We start from the raw sequence: 14,750 nt of genomic DNA, 5'->3' as shown, positions 1-14,750 counted from the left end.
GTATCACAGCAAAACCTTTCATTATGAGCAGGTCCAACCAAGAACAACCGAATGGTAAAAAAGAGATCATCATACTACAAAATGCTTCAGTTTCTAAACACAAGAATCAGATGCAGAACAGTTCCGATTTGATGATTCCTTCACCTAAGAGAAGTACAACAGAGAGCAACGAGTCTAAGGATGAATCAAAACAGTAATCTAATACGTTTGGAAAAACGAAGATTTACACTTCCAATAAATACCCGCATCATGAACTCCACCATATTTATATTTATATGCAAGTACCAACAGGAGGGACGACAAAAATTCATTACAACAAAAAGATTTATCACAGCTACCACGGTTTCAGGTCGCCAACTGGGCCGGCAGTCCAGTTTAATATCTTCTGACCTGTCTTCAAGTAAACACTTTTGTCATGCGGCAATTTGCGCGCAAGTCCATTCAGTACTTGATGAAAAGCATCACCTGGTTGAGCAGGTTGTGGGAATAACATTGCCTGCTTCATTGAAGGGTTGGCAAGCAATCTCTGTTTTCTCAGTATAACTTCAGTTGGGATCGCGGTGAGTATAGTGTCTAAGTTGGGAACATCTTTCTCATCTATAAACACCCCAATTTCCTCCCATGGAATTGCATCAGCAAAAGGTAGAACAATGTCATCTGCTATGATAACAGGTATGCAACCAAAAATCACAGCTTCGACCAATCTAGGGCTCCATGGGGCCCAGCCAAGCGGACACAAACAGAAGACAGCTCGCTGCATGTCCTCATAGTATGTTGTTGGGTGCTCAGTGGAAATGTCAAAAAGAGGATTGTCCTTGAAGTTCTCCCACACAGCTGCTCGTGCACCTCTGTGAAATGTTCAAACAAAGTTTAATAAATACTCCATCAATTACATATATTGGACAACACAACAAAGGCCCACATCATTACCCTCTGGTTACTGTTGTACTTTAAGGAAACTTCACTTAGAGAATTTTGACAATTTCTGTTCTGAGTTGCATTTTACATAGCTTTACGAGCATCCATATGTTTTAACTCTACCTAATCCACACAACTGGTCATTTTTTTCCCCAATATCATTAAAATTATGGAATTGAAACTTTGATATGCGAGCGAACTGTGTACACTTGGAAAACCTTAGACTAATTTTTTGACATGCAAGCAAAGAGAGATACCTTGCATAATAACCACCTTCTGGGTCATTTCCAACATCATAAAACAATCCTCGGAAATAGACAAAGATGGATCTAGGAGTTTTCTCAGGAATTAGGTGAGCTTGCATTTTCTGAGGAGGAGCATAAGGAGGAATTGTAATGGAGCCCTCTTTCAAGCAAACGTGATTCCGTTGTCCAAAAGTCTGAACCAAGGTAGCACGTTGGAGCAATGGAAGATTTCCTCTTTCAATAGCTTTCTCTTCCTGCAAGAGAACATGTGAACAATATCATACACGACCGAACAGCAGAAAAATCACTTACCAGAGTACAATGATTTATCATATCAAACTAGAGATGCACAGTGATAATTGCTGCTTTATAGGCAATTCAGAAGACAACAAAAATATTGTAAATTGTTTTAAAACAGTTCATCGACAAAGAAGTGTAGAGAAGAAAACAAAAGGACAAAAAACTACTAACTTGATAATGAAAGCATGCTCCAAAATCATGGGGCACTACAAAAAAGTGATCAGCCCCCTCTGTTCGATTCCAATAAGGCCAATTGGAAGAGATGAGCTGTATAGCACTCCTCATCATACGGGGTGACTTGAAAGGCAAAGGGAGACCATTTGGTGTCAGGTCACAAGTGGTGTATACAGGGGTGTAGAACCAATCAGCTTCCTCCGGGTTGAGGGTTCGAACAGGACTAGATAAAAGAAAACGATGCATAAAGATCTCAGCGGCAAACATGTGAGTGAGGCATCTTTGATCCTTTTGTAGAATTTTCTTGTTGTATTTGCTGGGGAGCTCATACACAAAAACTTTCAACCTTCCCACAGGATCATCTTCCAAGACATCACCAGCACTACCTACATTCACATAAACCAAGGTTGCTTACTACCGCATACTTAGAATTTCACAGCAACAGAGGTTCAATAGTTACAAAATATCTTTATTGTTTGCATACTTTTCAGTAGGAAAAATTCAAAACTGTGAAAAAGGCAAGGAAAAATAGAACATCAGAATTTTCAGAATGACAATATACCCTAGATGCAAGCCGAAAACAGATGGAGTTCACAATATACCCTAGATGCAAGCAGAAAACAGATGGAGTTCTCTAGACATTAAAAATTTTAAGCCCAAAAATCTTGTTGACTATAGAAGGAATTTGTATTAGAAAATTATCCTGAAACAATTTGCCATCTGTCTCTTCAGGTGTCTTTTACCCATAACCAGATAATACTAACTATACCTGCATCGTACATTGGCCTAGTAACATGCTCATTAGGGACACGATCTGCTGTAAGTCAAAACCACAGAAGAAATGGGTATCCTTAGTAAAGCTTCAATTAAGTCCAACTAAAGTCAAATTGTACCACAGCAAGTTCTTTCATAACTAACAGTTCATTCCAACTGTCTGCTGTACATATAAAAGAAAAGTACAGCAACTTCTTAACTCATAAAGGCTAATCCCCATTTCCAGTTGTTGATATCTTCAATGTAGCAAGATCGTTACATTTAGCATAAGATCTAATCTTCTTTTAATTTTCCTTATTGTTCAGTTCTAAGATCTCTGGTATACAAGTTTAAATGTCATCTTCTAATATTTACAACATGAGCGATTAGTTCCACAAATGCCCACTACAGGGAATGCCTCATAAATCTCAGAAGACAATAGCATGAACTTAGTACCAATTGAGTGGATCCCTATAAACAAAACCCTAAATTTCAGAGTATTTCACCTATATCACCATTACAGTGCAAACTCACCTCAAATCAACAGCAAAAACAACACAGATGGTGCCAAAGATAAAAATTCACAAGCAAAAAAGTAACCAAAATGGAGATAAAAACAGAGATATATAAAGCATAACAACCCAAAATCTGACCTGAAATTCTCTCAGTGGGGTGTCTCCTGCCCAGCTCCACAGCATCAATCCTCAATATGAAGGCAGTACAAACAAGCCCAACAAAAACCCACCTCCAAATCTTCATCTTTTTACTTCTTTAGCTGAATTAAGCCACTGAATCTGACAAAACTCAAAGCACCAAAAATAAAATCTTGGGACTCTTTTGAGTCTGTGTATAAACAAGAAGGAAGATTTTTGACAGTTGGGATGTCAAAAGAATCAAGCTGTTGAAATAGATTCCTTAAAGTTTGGATTTTGATTCTGCATTAACAAGAAATGAATTAGCTCTTCGTTTTGTTGTTTAGGTTTGATAGAGAAGTTGTAGCTAAATTGATTTTTCTAAAGAAACAATGAGTAGATGTTTCTCTTCAAAAGACTTCTTGAACTCTTTCATTACTTAAATTTTCTCTGTATATTTTTATATTATTTGTTTTTGAAAAAAATTATTATTTATTTAATATTTAACAAGTTTTTGCTTATTGCATAATTGGCAATTTGCATGCTCCCGCTGTTTGAAATGTGGGCTGTTCAACTTTAGAAGCCGCACGCTCACTCTCTCTTAATTTTTTTTTTTTTATTTTACAATTATTTTGTTCATGCTTTCAACAAATTATAAGCTGACACACGTCCAAACTGTGGTGTTGTTAGACAAATTAATTATTTGAAACACAAGATATTTTTGTTATTTTCTTAATCACTCTGTGTTTTAGAGAGGGAAAAAAAAGAAGAAAAATCTCAAATCAATCTATGGTTGATTGATTAAGATTTTTAAATCAATGGAGGGCTTATATTCTCATAATACGTAAGGTTTAAAATATTAGTCATATAACTTTATTGTATCAAGTATTCACATGACTTGATAATGTGGAATTTAACAAAGGTTAAATATCTTAACCGGAATGGTAATGAATTAAGGTAGCGTTTACTTTTTGGATTGGATTGGGAATCCTGAGGAGTGGGAATCCTAGGATTGAGAGTGTGGAGTGGGAGTGGGAGTAGGTTGTTTACTTACACTGGAATAGAAGCATGGATTAGAGATCAGAATCCAATTTATGTGTTTACTTTGTCTTGGATTGGGAGTAAATAGTTTCAAATTACAATTTTATTCTTATTTAAAGAATTATAGTTTTTAATTACAAAACTAATAAAAAATATATTTAATGAATAATATTTATTTTATTATATTTATAAATTTATTATAATTATTAATATTCTTAATTATGAACAATAAATTATTAATTTTAATACAAAATGAAACCTTATTTTATTTTATTTAATATAATTATATTAAATTTATTATTATATAAAATAATAATATAATATTATTTAGTACAAAATTAATATTTTCTTAGAATAAACTATTTATTATTATTAATATTAAATAAATATAGTACTATTATTTTTAAAATAAATATAATAATATTATATTTATTAATTCTCTATTAATATAATAATATTATTTAAAAATAATTTTAACTTAGAATCAATGCAAATTATTATTTAGTTAAATATAATATTATTATTCAAATAAATATAATAATATTTATTTTATTTTATTAATTATAAAATATTAAATTAAATTAAATTAAAAAAAATAAAAGGATAAAAAAGGGAGAGGTGGGAGTGGATTCCCACTCCCACTCCCCACTCCAAAAATGGGTGGGGCCCACGGAGTGGGACTCCCACTCTCTTCTCATTTAGAGGAAGTAAATGCTGGAGTGGGAGGAATCCACACTCCTCACTCCCACTCCAGCAAGTAAACACAACAAGTATATTGTTAATATTAACTTTGGAAACAGAAGAAATGACATACCATAAGGTGCTTGATGTAGGGAAAATTGAATGATTTACCATATACAAGAAGGGATTTAGTAAGTAGTCTTTAACAAAATACTTCTATTATCTTAATTAAAACTCTCTTTTTAGAGCAATGTGTCTTACAATTCTAGCGGACAAAAATCCGGCCAACCGGTGCAACACACCTAGTCCATAAATTTGTTGTGGGTCGATTAAATTAATCTAAAAACCCGTAAGACTGGGAGTCCCTTTTTTTAGCACAAGAAACCTTTCATTTGCAACCAAATCGATGGATCAAATTAAATACTAATTTTATTTTTATATGAATAACAAAATAAAAAACTAATCGGTTGTAAAGCATATTATTAAATTCTTTTTCTTCTCTTTCCTCCTACTTTATCTCCATAATCAATATTATTTGATTCTCTAATTAAATTCCTCACAATATATTGACTTTTCAGTTAAGTAAAAGTATCATTAGCACACAAAAGTAATTAAGAAGAAATAAAAATTATAATTTAACACACCAATTTATTCTCCTAATCTCTCTAATATATTTTTTTCTTATGGAAAACTTCATGACAAAAAAAATTAAAAAGAAACGTGTCAAGGAGCTAAATAAAAATAAAAATTAAATGGTTGAACGAACAACATCTTTACTTTTTTTCTTCTGAAGTTATTTTTATTCTATAATATTTCTCCCTATATAATTGTTTTGTATTCCAAGCCACTCAAAATTTTGTAAACAAATAAGGCCATTTAAAAATTTTCAACTAAATTAACTTTTCGACGTATAGAAAAGTATTGAAGTCTCCTTCTTGAATGCTCTCTTTCTCTCAAAAAAGAACAAGAGAATGGAGTAGGTCAGAGCTTTAATAGTTCAATATTTCACTCTTTAGACTAAGTGTTTATTTTTTGTCAGGGGTGTTAATTCAGGGGAGTGTAGCCAAGAGAGTGGTCAAAGGTGAGTAAAACACCGAGAGCAATACACAGGGTAGTTAGTGGGTAAAGAGCTAACTTGTGTCCAACTCTCATGGACATAGAGGACTTAATACGTAAATGCAAAGCAATTTCTATACGAGATGACAGTGAACGCAAGCTATCACTCAGAAGTAGAATGCAAGGATAATGAGGTCGCATAATGGCAAATTCTTTAGTTGAAAAAATCTTGTTGGCAAGAAGTGTCCATACGGAAGGGATCAAAATTGCATTAACGCAAGTATGGAAAACAACAAAAGAAATGAAAATCGAGAGCTTGGGTAACAATATATTTCTATTCAAATTTGGGTTGGAAGCAGATAAACAAAAAGTAATGGCTGGAGGGCCATGGCATTTCGATAGGGTTTTGATTGTGCTAAAAGAACCTAGTGGAATCGGGAATATGAGGAAGGAAGAATTCACACATGCTGCTTTTTGGGTACAAATTCACAATGTACCTATAATATGTATGGAGCGAGAAAATGTTTAAAAGTTAGGGGGACTGATCGAAGAAGTTCTAGAAGTAGAAATTGATGATGATGAGAATGTATTAGCCCATATGCAAGAGTCAAAATATCAATTGATATCACAAAGCCATTAGAAAAGATGGTATTCCTGGAGCTAAAAGGTGACGACGAGGTAGAGTTGCCGGTATTGTATTATTGGACGCCAATTTAAAGAGTGTGCAACATATGAGGGGCAACTAAGGAAAAATTGTCCTATAGTGTGTATATGAAGGCATTGTCCAAAGTTGAAAAAACCAGGCTAAATAGAGGAAGAGATAAGTGGAATAGAAGATTTAAGCAATTCAATAATGATCCAAAGGAACCAGAACACCATGGGAGGAGGCATGCATAACAAGTTGGTTTAGACCTGTATGAAAATGAACCTAGGTCTAACTAATCCAATTCAGGTGAGAATGATGGTCAAACAAAGAAGACAGGTGAGCAATTAATGCAAATGACTTTGGAACCAAGAAATCAGCAGGACAATAGTCAAAAGCAACCTAGTATAGTCACTGTCGAAAATGTAGCTAACAATTTGTAGGATTATGGAAAAAAAAGGAGACGAAGTGGGAATAAAGAACTGAAAGGGAAGAAATTTTAGTTTAGCGCTAAATTTGAAGCCAAATTTAACTCTAAATACAAACCCCGACAAGGATTAAAGCCACTCGAGTCCAGATGAAGCAGTTTATGATAGGTCTGGTGCCAAAAATATTAGGACCAAGAGAAGAAAGAGGAAGATACAGGCCCAAAGTGCAAGCATCAAAGGGCACTTAAAAGCAGGGTCAATTATGGGGAAAGCTGTGAATTATCAAGGTTAAGCTCGAATAAAAAAAAAGCATGGATCTTAAGTCCTTACAAAACCTTTGTAGCTAAAGTAAGCACTTGCAATTTGTCTCCTCATAGCTACAAACTAATCTGGAATGGCTAAAAAATGGTGGAGAATACTGAAAACACTCACAATACAATTCAATTGGCAGAGGCTGAGTATCAGTCTCACTAAAAACTATGAAATTATTAAGCTGGAACGTCCAAGGGATGAGGAATGATTGGGTATTCATAGCTCTTAAAAAATTTCTCTAATTGTATAGGCCATAATTAATTTTCCTATGTGAAACTAAACTGAATTCCGTACAGATGAATAATATTGGTAAGAAACTCAAGATGGAAAATTACTTTGCTGTTGGTAGTAATGGTAAGAGTGAGAGTTTAGTTATGCTACGGAATTATGAAACAATGGTGAATATCACATCTTTCAACAACCACCACATTATCTTCTTGGTTGTGTTTTGGTGATTTCAATGAGATTTTGAAGTTGAATAAGAAAAATAGGCGAAATGATAAAGAGGTTAATATAATTAGTGATATCAGAGAGGTTGTTTAGGACTGTAATTTGAGAGATTTGGGTTGTTCGGGGCACCATTTCACTTGGTCTAATAGGAGATTTGGTTGCCATTTTGTCGAAGAACATCTGGATAGGTGTTTGTGTAGTAAAGAATGGACTAATTTTTTTCAAGACTAGGCTGCAACAAACCTGGTTACTTAGTGTTCGGATCACAATCTAATGTTGATGGAAGCAACGGACAAGGATGGTAGAAATCAATATAGTAAATGAACAGTCTGAAAAGCCCATTATGAATACATGTGGAGATCCTACGATGAATGTAGGAACATTTTGAAAGAATAATAGGTCAAACATGGAGAATGGGTAGGAGATAATGTAGTACAACTCTTTAAACAAGTTAGCAAAGCTTCGCTAGCTAAATTAATGGACTGGAGCAAGAAAACTTTTGAGGGCAGCAAAAGGAAATTGGAGAAATTAATGAACATAATAAAAGAACTCCAACAGTAAAAAAAGTCAGTATACAAGTGGTGAAGAGTTGAAAAACATAGAAAGACAGATCCACAATCTTTTACTAGATGAGGAGATTTTCTAAAAGCAGAGATTTAGGGCTAACTGGCTTAGGGAGGGAGATAAGAACACAAAATTTTTCCACCAAAAGCTTCATCGAGAAAGGGGAAGAACAAAATTTAGGGATAGAAGATACTCAAGGAAATTAAGTAGCAGAGAATAAAGACATTGAGAAAGAGTTATGTGGGTACTTTACAAAATTATTTTTAACTTTTACTCCTACTCAAGATCAAATAGAGAAGACACTGAGAGGAATGGCTCCAAAGCTATTAATAAAAATAAATGAATACCTGAGTCAACTTTATATGAAGGAGGAGATAATGGAGGCTTTAAACCAAATGTGTCCAACTAAGGCTCAAGGGCCTGATGGATTTCCGGTTGCCTTCTATAAAAAGAACTGGCTTTTTGTCAAGGAAGGAGTCATTGCCACATGCTTTCACATTCTAAATGAAGCATGTACTATTTTCCCCTTGAACCACACTTATATTGCTTTAATTCCAAAGATTATGAAGCCTAGAAAAGTAACTGAATTTAGGCCAATAAGTCTCTATAATGTCATTTATAGAATTGATGCCAAAACTACTGAGCAAGTTGGCAGCATAAGCTTTTCTTGTGTGGAGGGAAATAAGTTTTAATCAAAACAATGGCACAAACTGTTCCAACTTATGCCACGAGTGTCTTTAAGATATCTATTGGTCTGTGCGATCATATTCAACGATCTATATTGGGATTTTAGTGAAGAAGGAAAATAAGGGTATTGCCTAGACCATATGAGAAATGATGAGTCAAGCTAAGATTCAAGGAGGAATGAGATTTAGAGACATCTCAAGCTTCAACCAAGTCTTGGTGGCTAAGTAGGGATGAAGACTGATTCAAAATCCAAACTCTTTAGCAGCAACAGTTCTAAAGGCTAGGTACTTTAAAATGATGATTTTCTTAATGCACCAATAGTCAAATCCATCATGTATTTGGAGGAGCATACTTTTGGGGGTGACAAGTAATCCTTAATGGATATAGATGAACAATTGCTAATAGGGAAAACATCTCAGTGTATAAAGATAACTAGATTCCAAGACCGTCCACACTTCAAGCCTTTTTCTAGCTAAAAAATGCCTCATGATGCAACTGTATCAATATTAATAGATAATGAAAACAAGTGAAAGACTGATATGATTCAACGGATGTTTCAAAAGAAAGATGCAGATGCAATTTTAAGTATCCAATTTCCAAAGAGACAAAGAAAGAACGAAGTTATGATAGAAAAGGGACATATTCAGTGAAAAGTGGATCCTAGTGGCGCTAAATATAAAATTCCTAGATTCACCAAAATGCTCTGACAGTAAAAGTAACAACTAGAGTATCATATGGACCCTTACTCTCCTAGAAAAAAAAATCAAGATTTTCATATAGAAGGCAGTAAAAAACTTACTGCCAACAACTGATAGTTTGTGGAAGCGTAAAATTGTTTAAAAAGCTCACTACAAGTGGTGTGGGAATAGATTGGAAAATACTTTGCATGCTCTAATCACTTGCAAAGCAGCGAAGAAGGTCTGGCAACTCTTGATGATGGCAAGTGCAATTCAAGAAACGGGAAATCTAGATTTTTTAGGAGTTTTGATGATGTTACAAAAAAAGCTAAGTAAAGTTGACTTAGAGCTTATGGTGACGATGTGTTGGGTGATTTGGCATGCTAGAAATAGATTTTTTTTTAAAAGGTTGAAATCAAATCCAATTCAGGTAATGGCCAAAGCTAAAGCAGTTAATAAAGCCTTTAGAAGAACAAAACTTCTAGAGATGCTAAACTTGGAAATAATGCAGAAGAAAAAACCAAAAGTTTGGACCCTTCCACCTTGAGGATGGGTAAAGATTAATGTTGATACAACTACTGATACCAAAAGACAATGTTTAGGCTTGGAAGCAATAATTAGAGACTCCACAGGAAGGTGCTTAGCAACATCTATAAAAACTACAAAGTTTTGGGGAGATGTGTCATATGCAGAAGCAGAAGTAGTTGAGTGAGGTATCAACATAACAAAAGAAGCAGGCTTGCAGTCAATAATCTTAGAAATTGATTGTCATCAGGTGGTAGAATTGATAAACAACTGAGAAAATAGCTTAACAGAGATCTACTAGATCATCTTAGAAATTCAAGCCTCAAAGAAGAACTTTAAAGCTTTTGAATCAAAGGATGTCCCTAGAACATGTAATGAATGTACCCATTCTTTAGCTAGGATAGCTATGGAAAAATCTGAAACTTTTGTTTAGGTGAAAATTTTCCTCCCAAAATTTTGCATGTATTCACTTCGTTGAATTAATGAAAGTTTTACTTTCCCATCAATAAAAAAAAAAAATCAACTGAAAGCTTCATTCAACGACAGAACATAAATTAGAAAAAAGGAAAAAAATACCGATTCGCTTAGCATAAATTCAAAAAAAGAAATCTTAAGATATTCAAAGTACTTATTAATATATGATATTGCATAACTAAACCAATTCAAAAAGTCAATTAATCAAAGTAAAAAAACCACATGCATTATAACTCTTTACCTCTCCAATTGTCCAAAAAGCTATGTAAATGTTATTTGTAAAAGCCTATCCCTCTCCAATATTTTATTCGAGCTATGAATTTAACAATTTTCTTGTTCTTTCAATCGATATACCTAAAAATATATCATCTTAAATTAGGGATGAAAATTTTTTCTATTGGGATGAGATCCCACAAGATCCCATCCCCTTTGGGACGAGATTGAAACATATTTTTGTCCCAAAATAAAAGGTACGGGAATTGGACATTTTTTATTCCACTTGCATAAATTGGATAGGACTGAGATTGGGAAATCTCGTGGTATCTAGTCCCATTGCCAACCTTGTTAGTTTAATTTAGTATTATATTATTAAATTTTGGATATTTTAACATGGTTAAAGTTGGTTATTGTCCAAATCTATATTTTTTGAAGCGTAAGTCTTAATATTAATGTGCAATGGAAGCAACTAGGTAATTAATAAATGTTAGCATAAAATTATATTCGAGCATGCATGCAGTCAAAATAAAACTATTATTTGATTATTTTACTTTATATTTATTTAGGATTTTTGTTATATTGAATTATGATGATCCTTAAAAAAAAGTTAGAATTTATTTATATTTGAAATTGTTTAGGATAATGGGATGGGACAAGATATTTAATAGAATGGGACTAGGGGTGGGCATCAGATCGGATTCGGATAGATCCGATCTGAACCGAATAAGTTCGGATCGGATTCAGATTTAGCTTCAAATCCAATCAGATATAATTTGTGCAATCCGATCGGATTTGATTTGGATCGTATCGGATTCGGGTCAATCCAAATAATCCGATCAGATTATACTGTTACTTAAAAAAAATAAAAGTAGAAAATCATAAAAAAAAAAAAAAACTCAAACCTGATTCCCAATTCCCAAATCAATAAAACAAAACAACCTAGCCACAACCACAATGAGCTAACCCACAACCACCAACCACATCCACCGACTGCGACCTAACGCACACGACGACCCATGTCGTCGGCGACACAACTCGAACGAATCCAGCCGCGTCTGAAAAATACCGTCATGGGGTTATGATAAATTTTTGTCCCAAAACAAATAAAGAATAGGAATAAGACATTTTTTTATTCCATTTACATATACGAGATTGTGATGAGATTTGTCAATTCCAATAATTCGAATCCTATCTCATTTCCAACCTTATCTTAAGTTGACTTATTCACAATATTATAATGTCTGAAAAATGCATTATGCATTCACATTAATTGCAAAAGTACAAAATCATAAATTTAAAGAGAAAAAATAACAAATACTATATTAATTTTCCTTTTAATGCATAGTTATGATTAATACAGTCAAAAACGTTGCAACAGAGCACAAGATGATAAAACGAAAAAAAAGAAATGAATCAAACATTTTATTTAGTAAAAAGAATACTGACGTTACTTAAAATAATACTAATTATCAAGATAAAATAGGAGGAAAGAGAAGAAAAAGCATTCGATAAAAACACTGTGGGGCCATTAATTTTTGTTTTGTTATTAAAAAAATAAAATAAAATCAACATTTAAGTCGATCCACCGGTTTAGTTGCTATTGAAAGGTTAAGATTTTGTGTATATTCTTGTGTTAAAAAAAGGGGGCTATTCTCTATGGATAGTTTTTATTTGTATTTCATTTTCAGTTGTTTCAATTAATTAATTTACCTGATTAATTTTGTTATAATATTTAAAAAAATTTGTAAATGGACTTTAGGCTAAATCCTACCTGCACAACCTAACCCAACCACGCTTATGTGGATTAAGTTGACTTGGATTGAGATTTATAAAGGATTTGATTACCGTACACATAACTCATGGATCGGAATAAAATAATCATACTGATTGTGCCAATTATGACCTATTTTTTTCTATTGTGATAACAGTAAAATTTGTATTGAAATATTAAAAAAAAAACATTATGTGGCATTGTGGATTTAATCCATTCTATTGAATCCTTCAATCAAATTGTAGCTAATTGACATTAATTTGGATATGTTGATACCAAAGAACAGAATTTTATTCATGCATTGGAAAATCAATGTGCTAAACTCGGCCAGTGGGTAAAAAATTGGTTTCCATTGATAAAAGCATGAAACCAATCATGTAATATATTTAATCTATCTGAAAATATAATAATCTATTAAAATTTTAATTCACCTGTAATTAAGTTTTTAATTCATTTAAAATTAGATCGGATTAAATATGCCTTTCGGTTAATATTCATGTATTGTTAGCTAAGATAACCACGATAAAACTTGTTATATGTATATATATATATGAAGATTAAAGTCGGAAAATTATCTTTAACTGAACCGATCAAACTCAAAGGACTTATGAATAATGGTCTTGGAGATTCAGATGTCAAGAACATTATAGTAGGTGATGTTTCATTTATATAATTCATCTAAAACTAATTTGTTGAATTTGTTAATTGTTAAGCATTTAAAAGCTAATAAATTCTTTTGCCATGACATGTAAAATTCTTTGGTTCTATAAAAAAACGTTTTGAATACTTAAAAGGAAATAGGAGATTAAGTTCTATGAAAATACTTGGAGGTTTTTCTTCCAAGCATATTGACTAAATTGCATAATTTTGAAAATTCTTAAGGAGACTTATTGAAGAATTTGAAAAGTTTAGATACAGTCAAAAATGAAAATATTGGAAGTTTTTACCGTCCTAATAATGATATTCTTGCAAATCTAGCCACGGCTTTTTTTTCTTTTTTGTTTTTCAAAGTTTTGGAAACAAGGACCAAAATATAAAAATGCCAAAGTCTAACTGGGTCCAGCTAGACCAAAATTGTTGACAGGTTCAGCAAACTGGATTTGAAAATACAAAGTCCAATGAGCAGCCATGCTAATGAAATCAAACAGAGTCAAATTGGGCGACCCAATTTGTTTGAAATTTTCTCAAGAGAAACTACTCACGGTCTCGCACAACCATCGAATGGTGCACTAAATTGAGTGAATATCACGAAACTTAAGTTTATGAATTATCAAGTGAATTTAAAAAAGAACACCACAAGATTAATTTAACAGTCATTATGACAAATTTTAGTTTAAATGAGTTAGATGCTTGTTATGATTATGTACGGTAATGCTATGTTTGCTCATTTTGAATGCTTAATTAGGATACTCATGGCATTTTATGCGTCATTTGTTGAATCAGTTGTAAAAATAATAGGTTAACAATTAATAATAAAATCAATCAATATCAAACATATGACATTAAATATTAGTAACACATTAGTAAGTATTTTGACTAAGTATCTAATCTAAGTAAGCATAACATCATTAATTCTCACATTACATATATTTTGTCTACAAATATACTCAAAATGTGTTGTTACTTAGAGATTAATTACCAGACGAGTTACACCATTATATGGAATTAACAATGTTTTCGTACTCTTCATTAAAAGATGTTGATTTTTTTAATCCTAAATTTTCGTTCATAATCCTAACTTATTTACGAATCATTTGATATTCACAAAAATGGAAGATGTAATGAAAAACTTTGAATGTACAAATTTAGAGCATGAAAAGGAACTCCCGCTGAATTGCACTCTTTAGACGTATGGTAATTACAGTGTGTAACTCTCGGGGTAGAAATTCAACTACGGCCGTCTCCATTACGTGTGAGGTCGGTTTTATCTCGTTAACTATTCTTGGTGGAGAATGTAGTAACAGAAAATTCTTCACATTCAAATTTCAAAAAGTCAAATGAAAATGATCGCAGAAGTCCTCCCCATTGACCTTAATTTGATCTGACCATTGATTTTAGCATGATCAAATTCCAATAAAATAGTTAAATAATAGTAGATGGCCCGCGGGGAGCACGTGTGAAGACGACTTTGAAGTTTCGCATTAAATACATATTATAAATATTTTAATGAGCTTCTGTTCATCTCTTCCAGCTCGTGGTGACT

At 32.9% G+C, this 14,750-nt stretch overlaps 1 protein-coding gene across 1 annotated transcript; it reads right to left on the bottom strand.

The window, feature by feature from the left end:
* Positions 1 to 10: 10 nt before the first annotated feature.
* Positions 11 to 3,469, bottom strand: LOC18045426 (probable beta-1,4-xylosyltransferase IRX10L). Its single transcript, XM_006436910.2, has 4 exons — positions 3,044 to 3,469; positions 1,635 to 2,023; positions 1,176 to 1,417; positions 11 to 848 (listed from the first exon to the last, which is right to left on the bottom strand). Exons 1-4 carry the CDS (start codon positions 3,147 to 3,149, stop codon positions 335 to 337), a joined length of 1,251 nt encoding a protein of 416 aa, XP_006436973.1. The 5' UTR covers positions 3,150 to 3,469; the 3' UTR covers positions 11 to 334.
* Between the last annotated feature and the right edge of the window lie 11,281 nt (positions 3,470 to 14,750).

This window comes from Citrus clementina, unplaced genomic scaffold (genome assembly GCF_000493195.1).
Source record: "Citrus clementina cultivar Clemenules unplaced genomic scaffold, Citrus_clementina_v1.0 scaffold_4, whole genome shotgun sequence".
Classification (NCBI taxonomy): Eukaryota; Viridiplantae; Streptophyta; class Magnoliopsida; order Sapindales; family Rutaceae; genus Citrus; species Citrus x clementina.
This window is presented reverse-complemented; position numbering and strand designations above follow the sequence as displayed.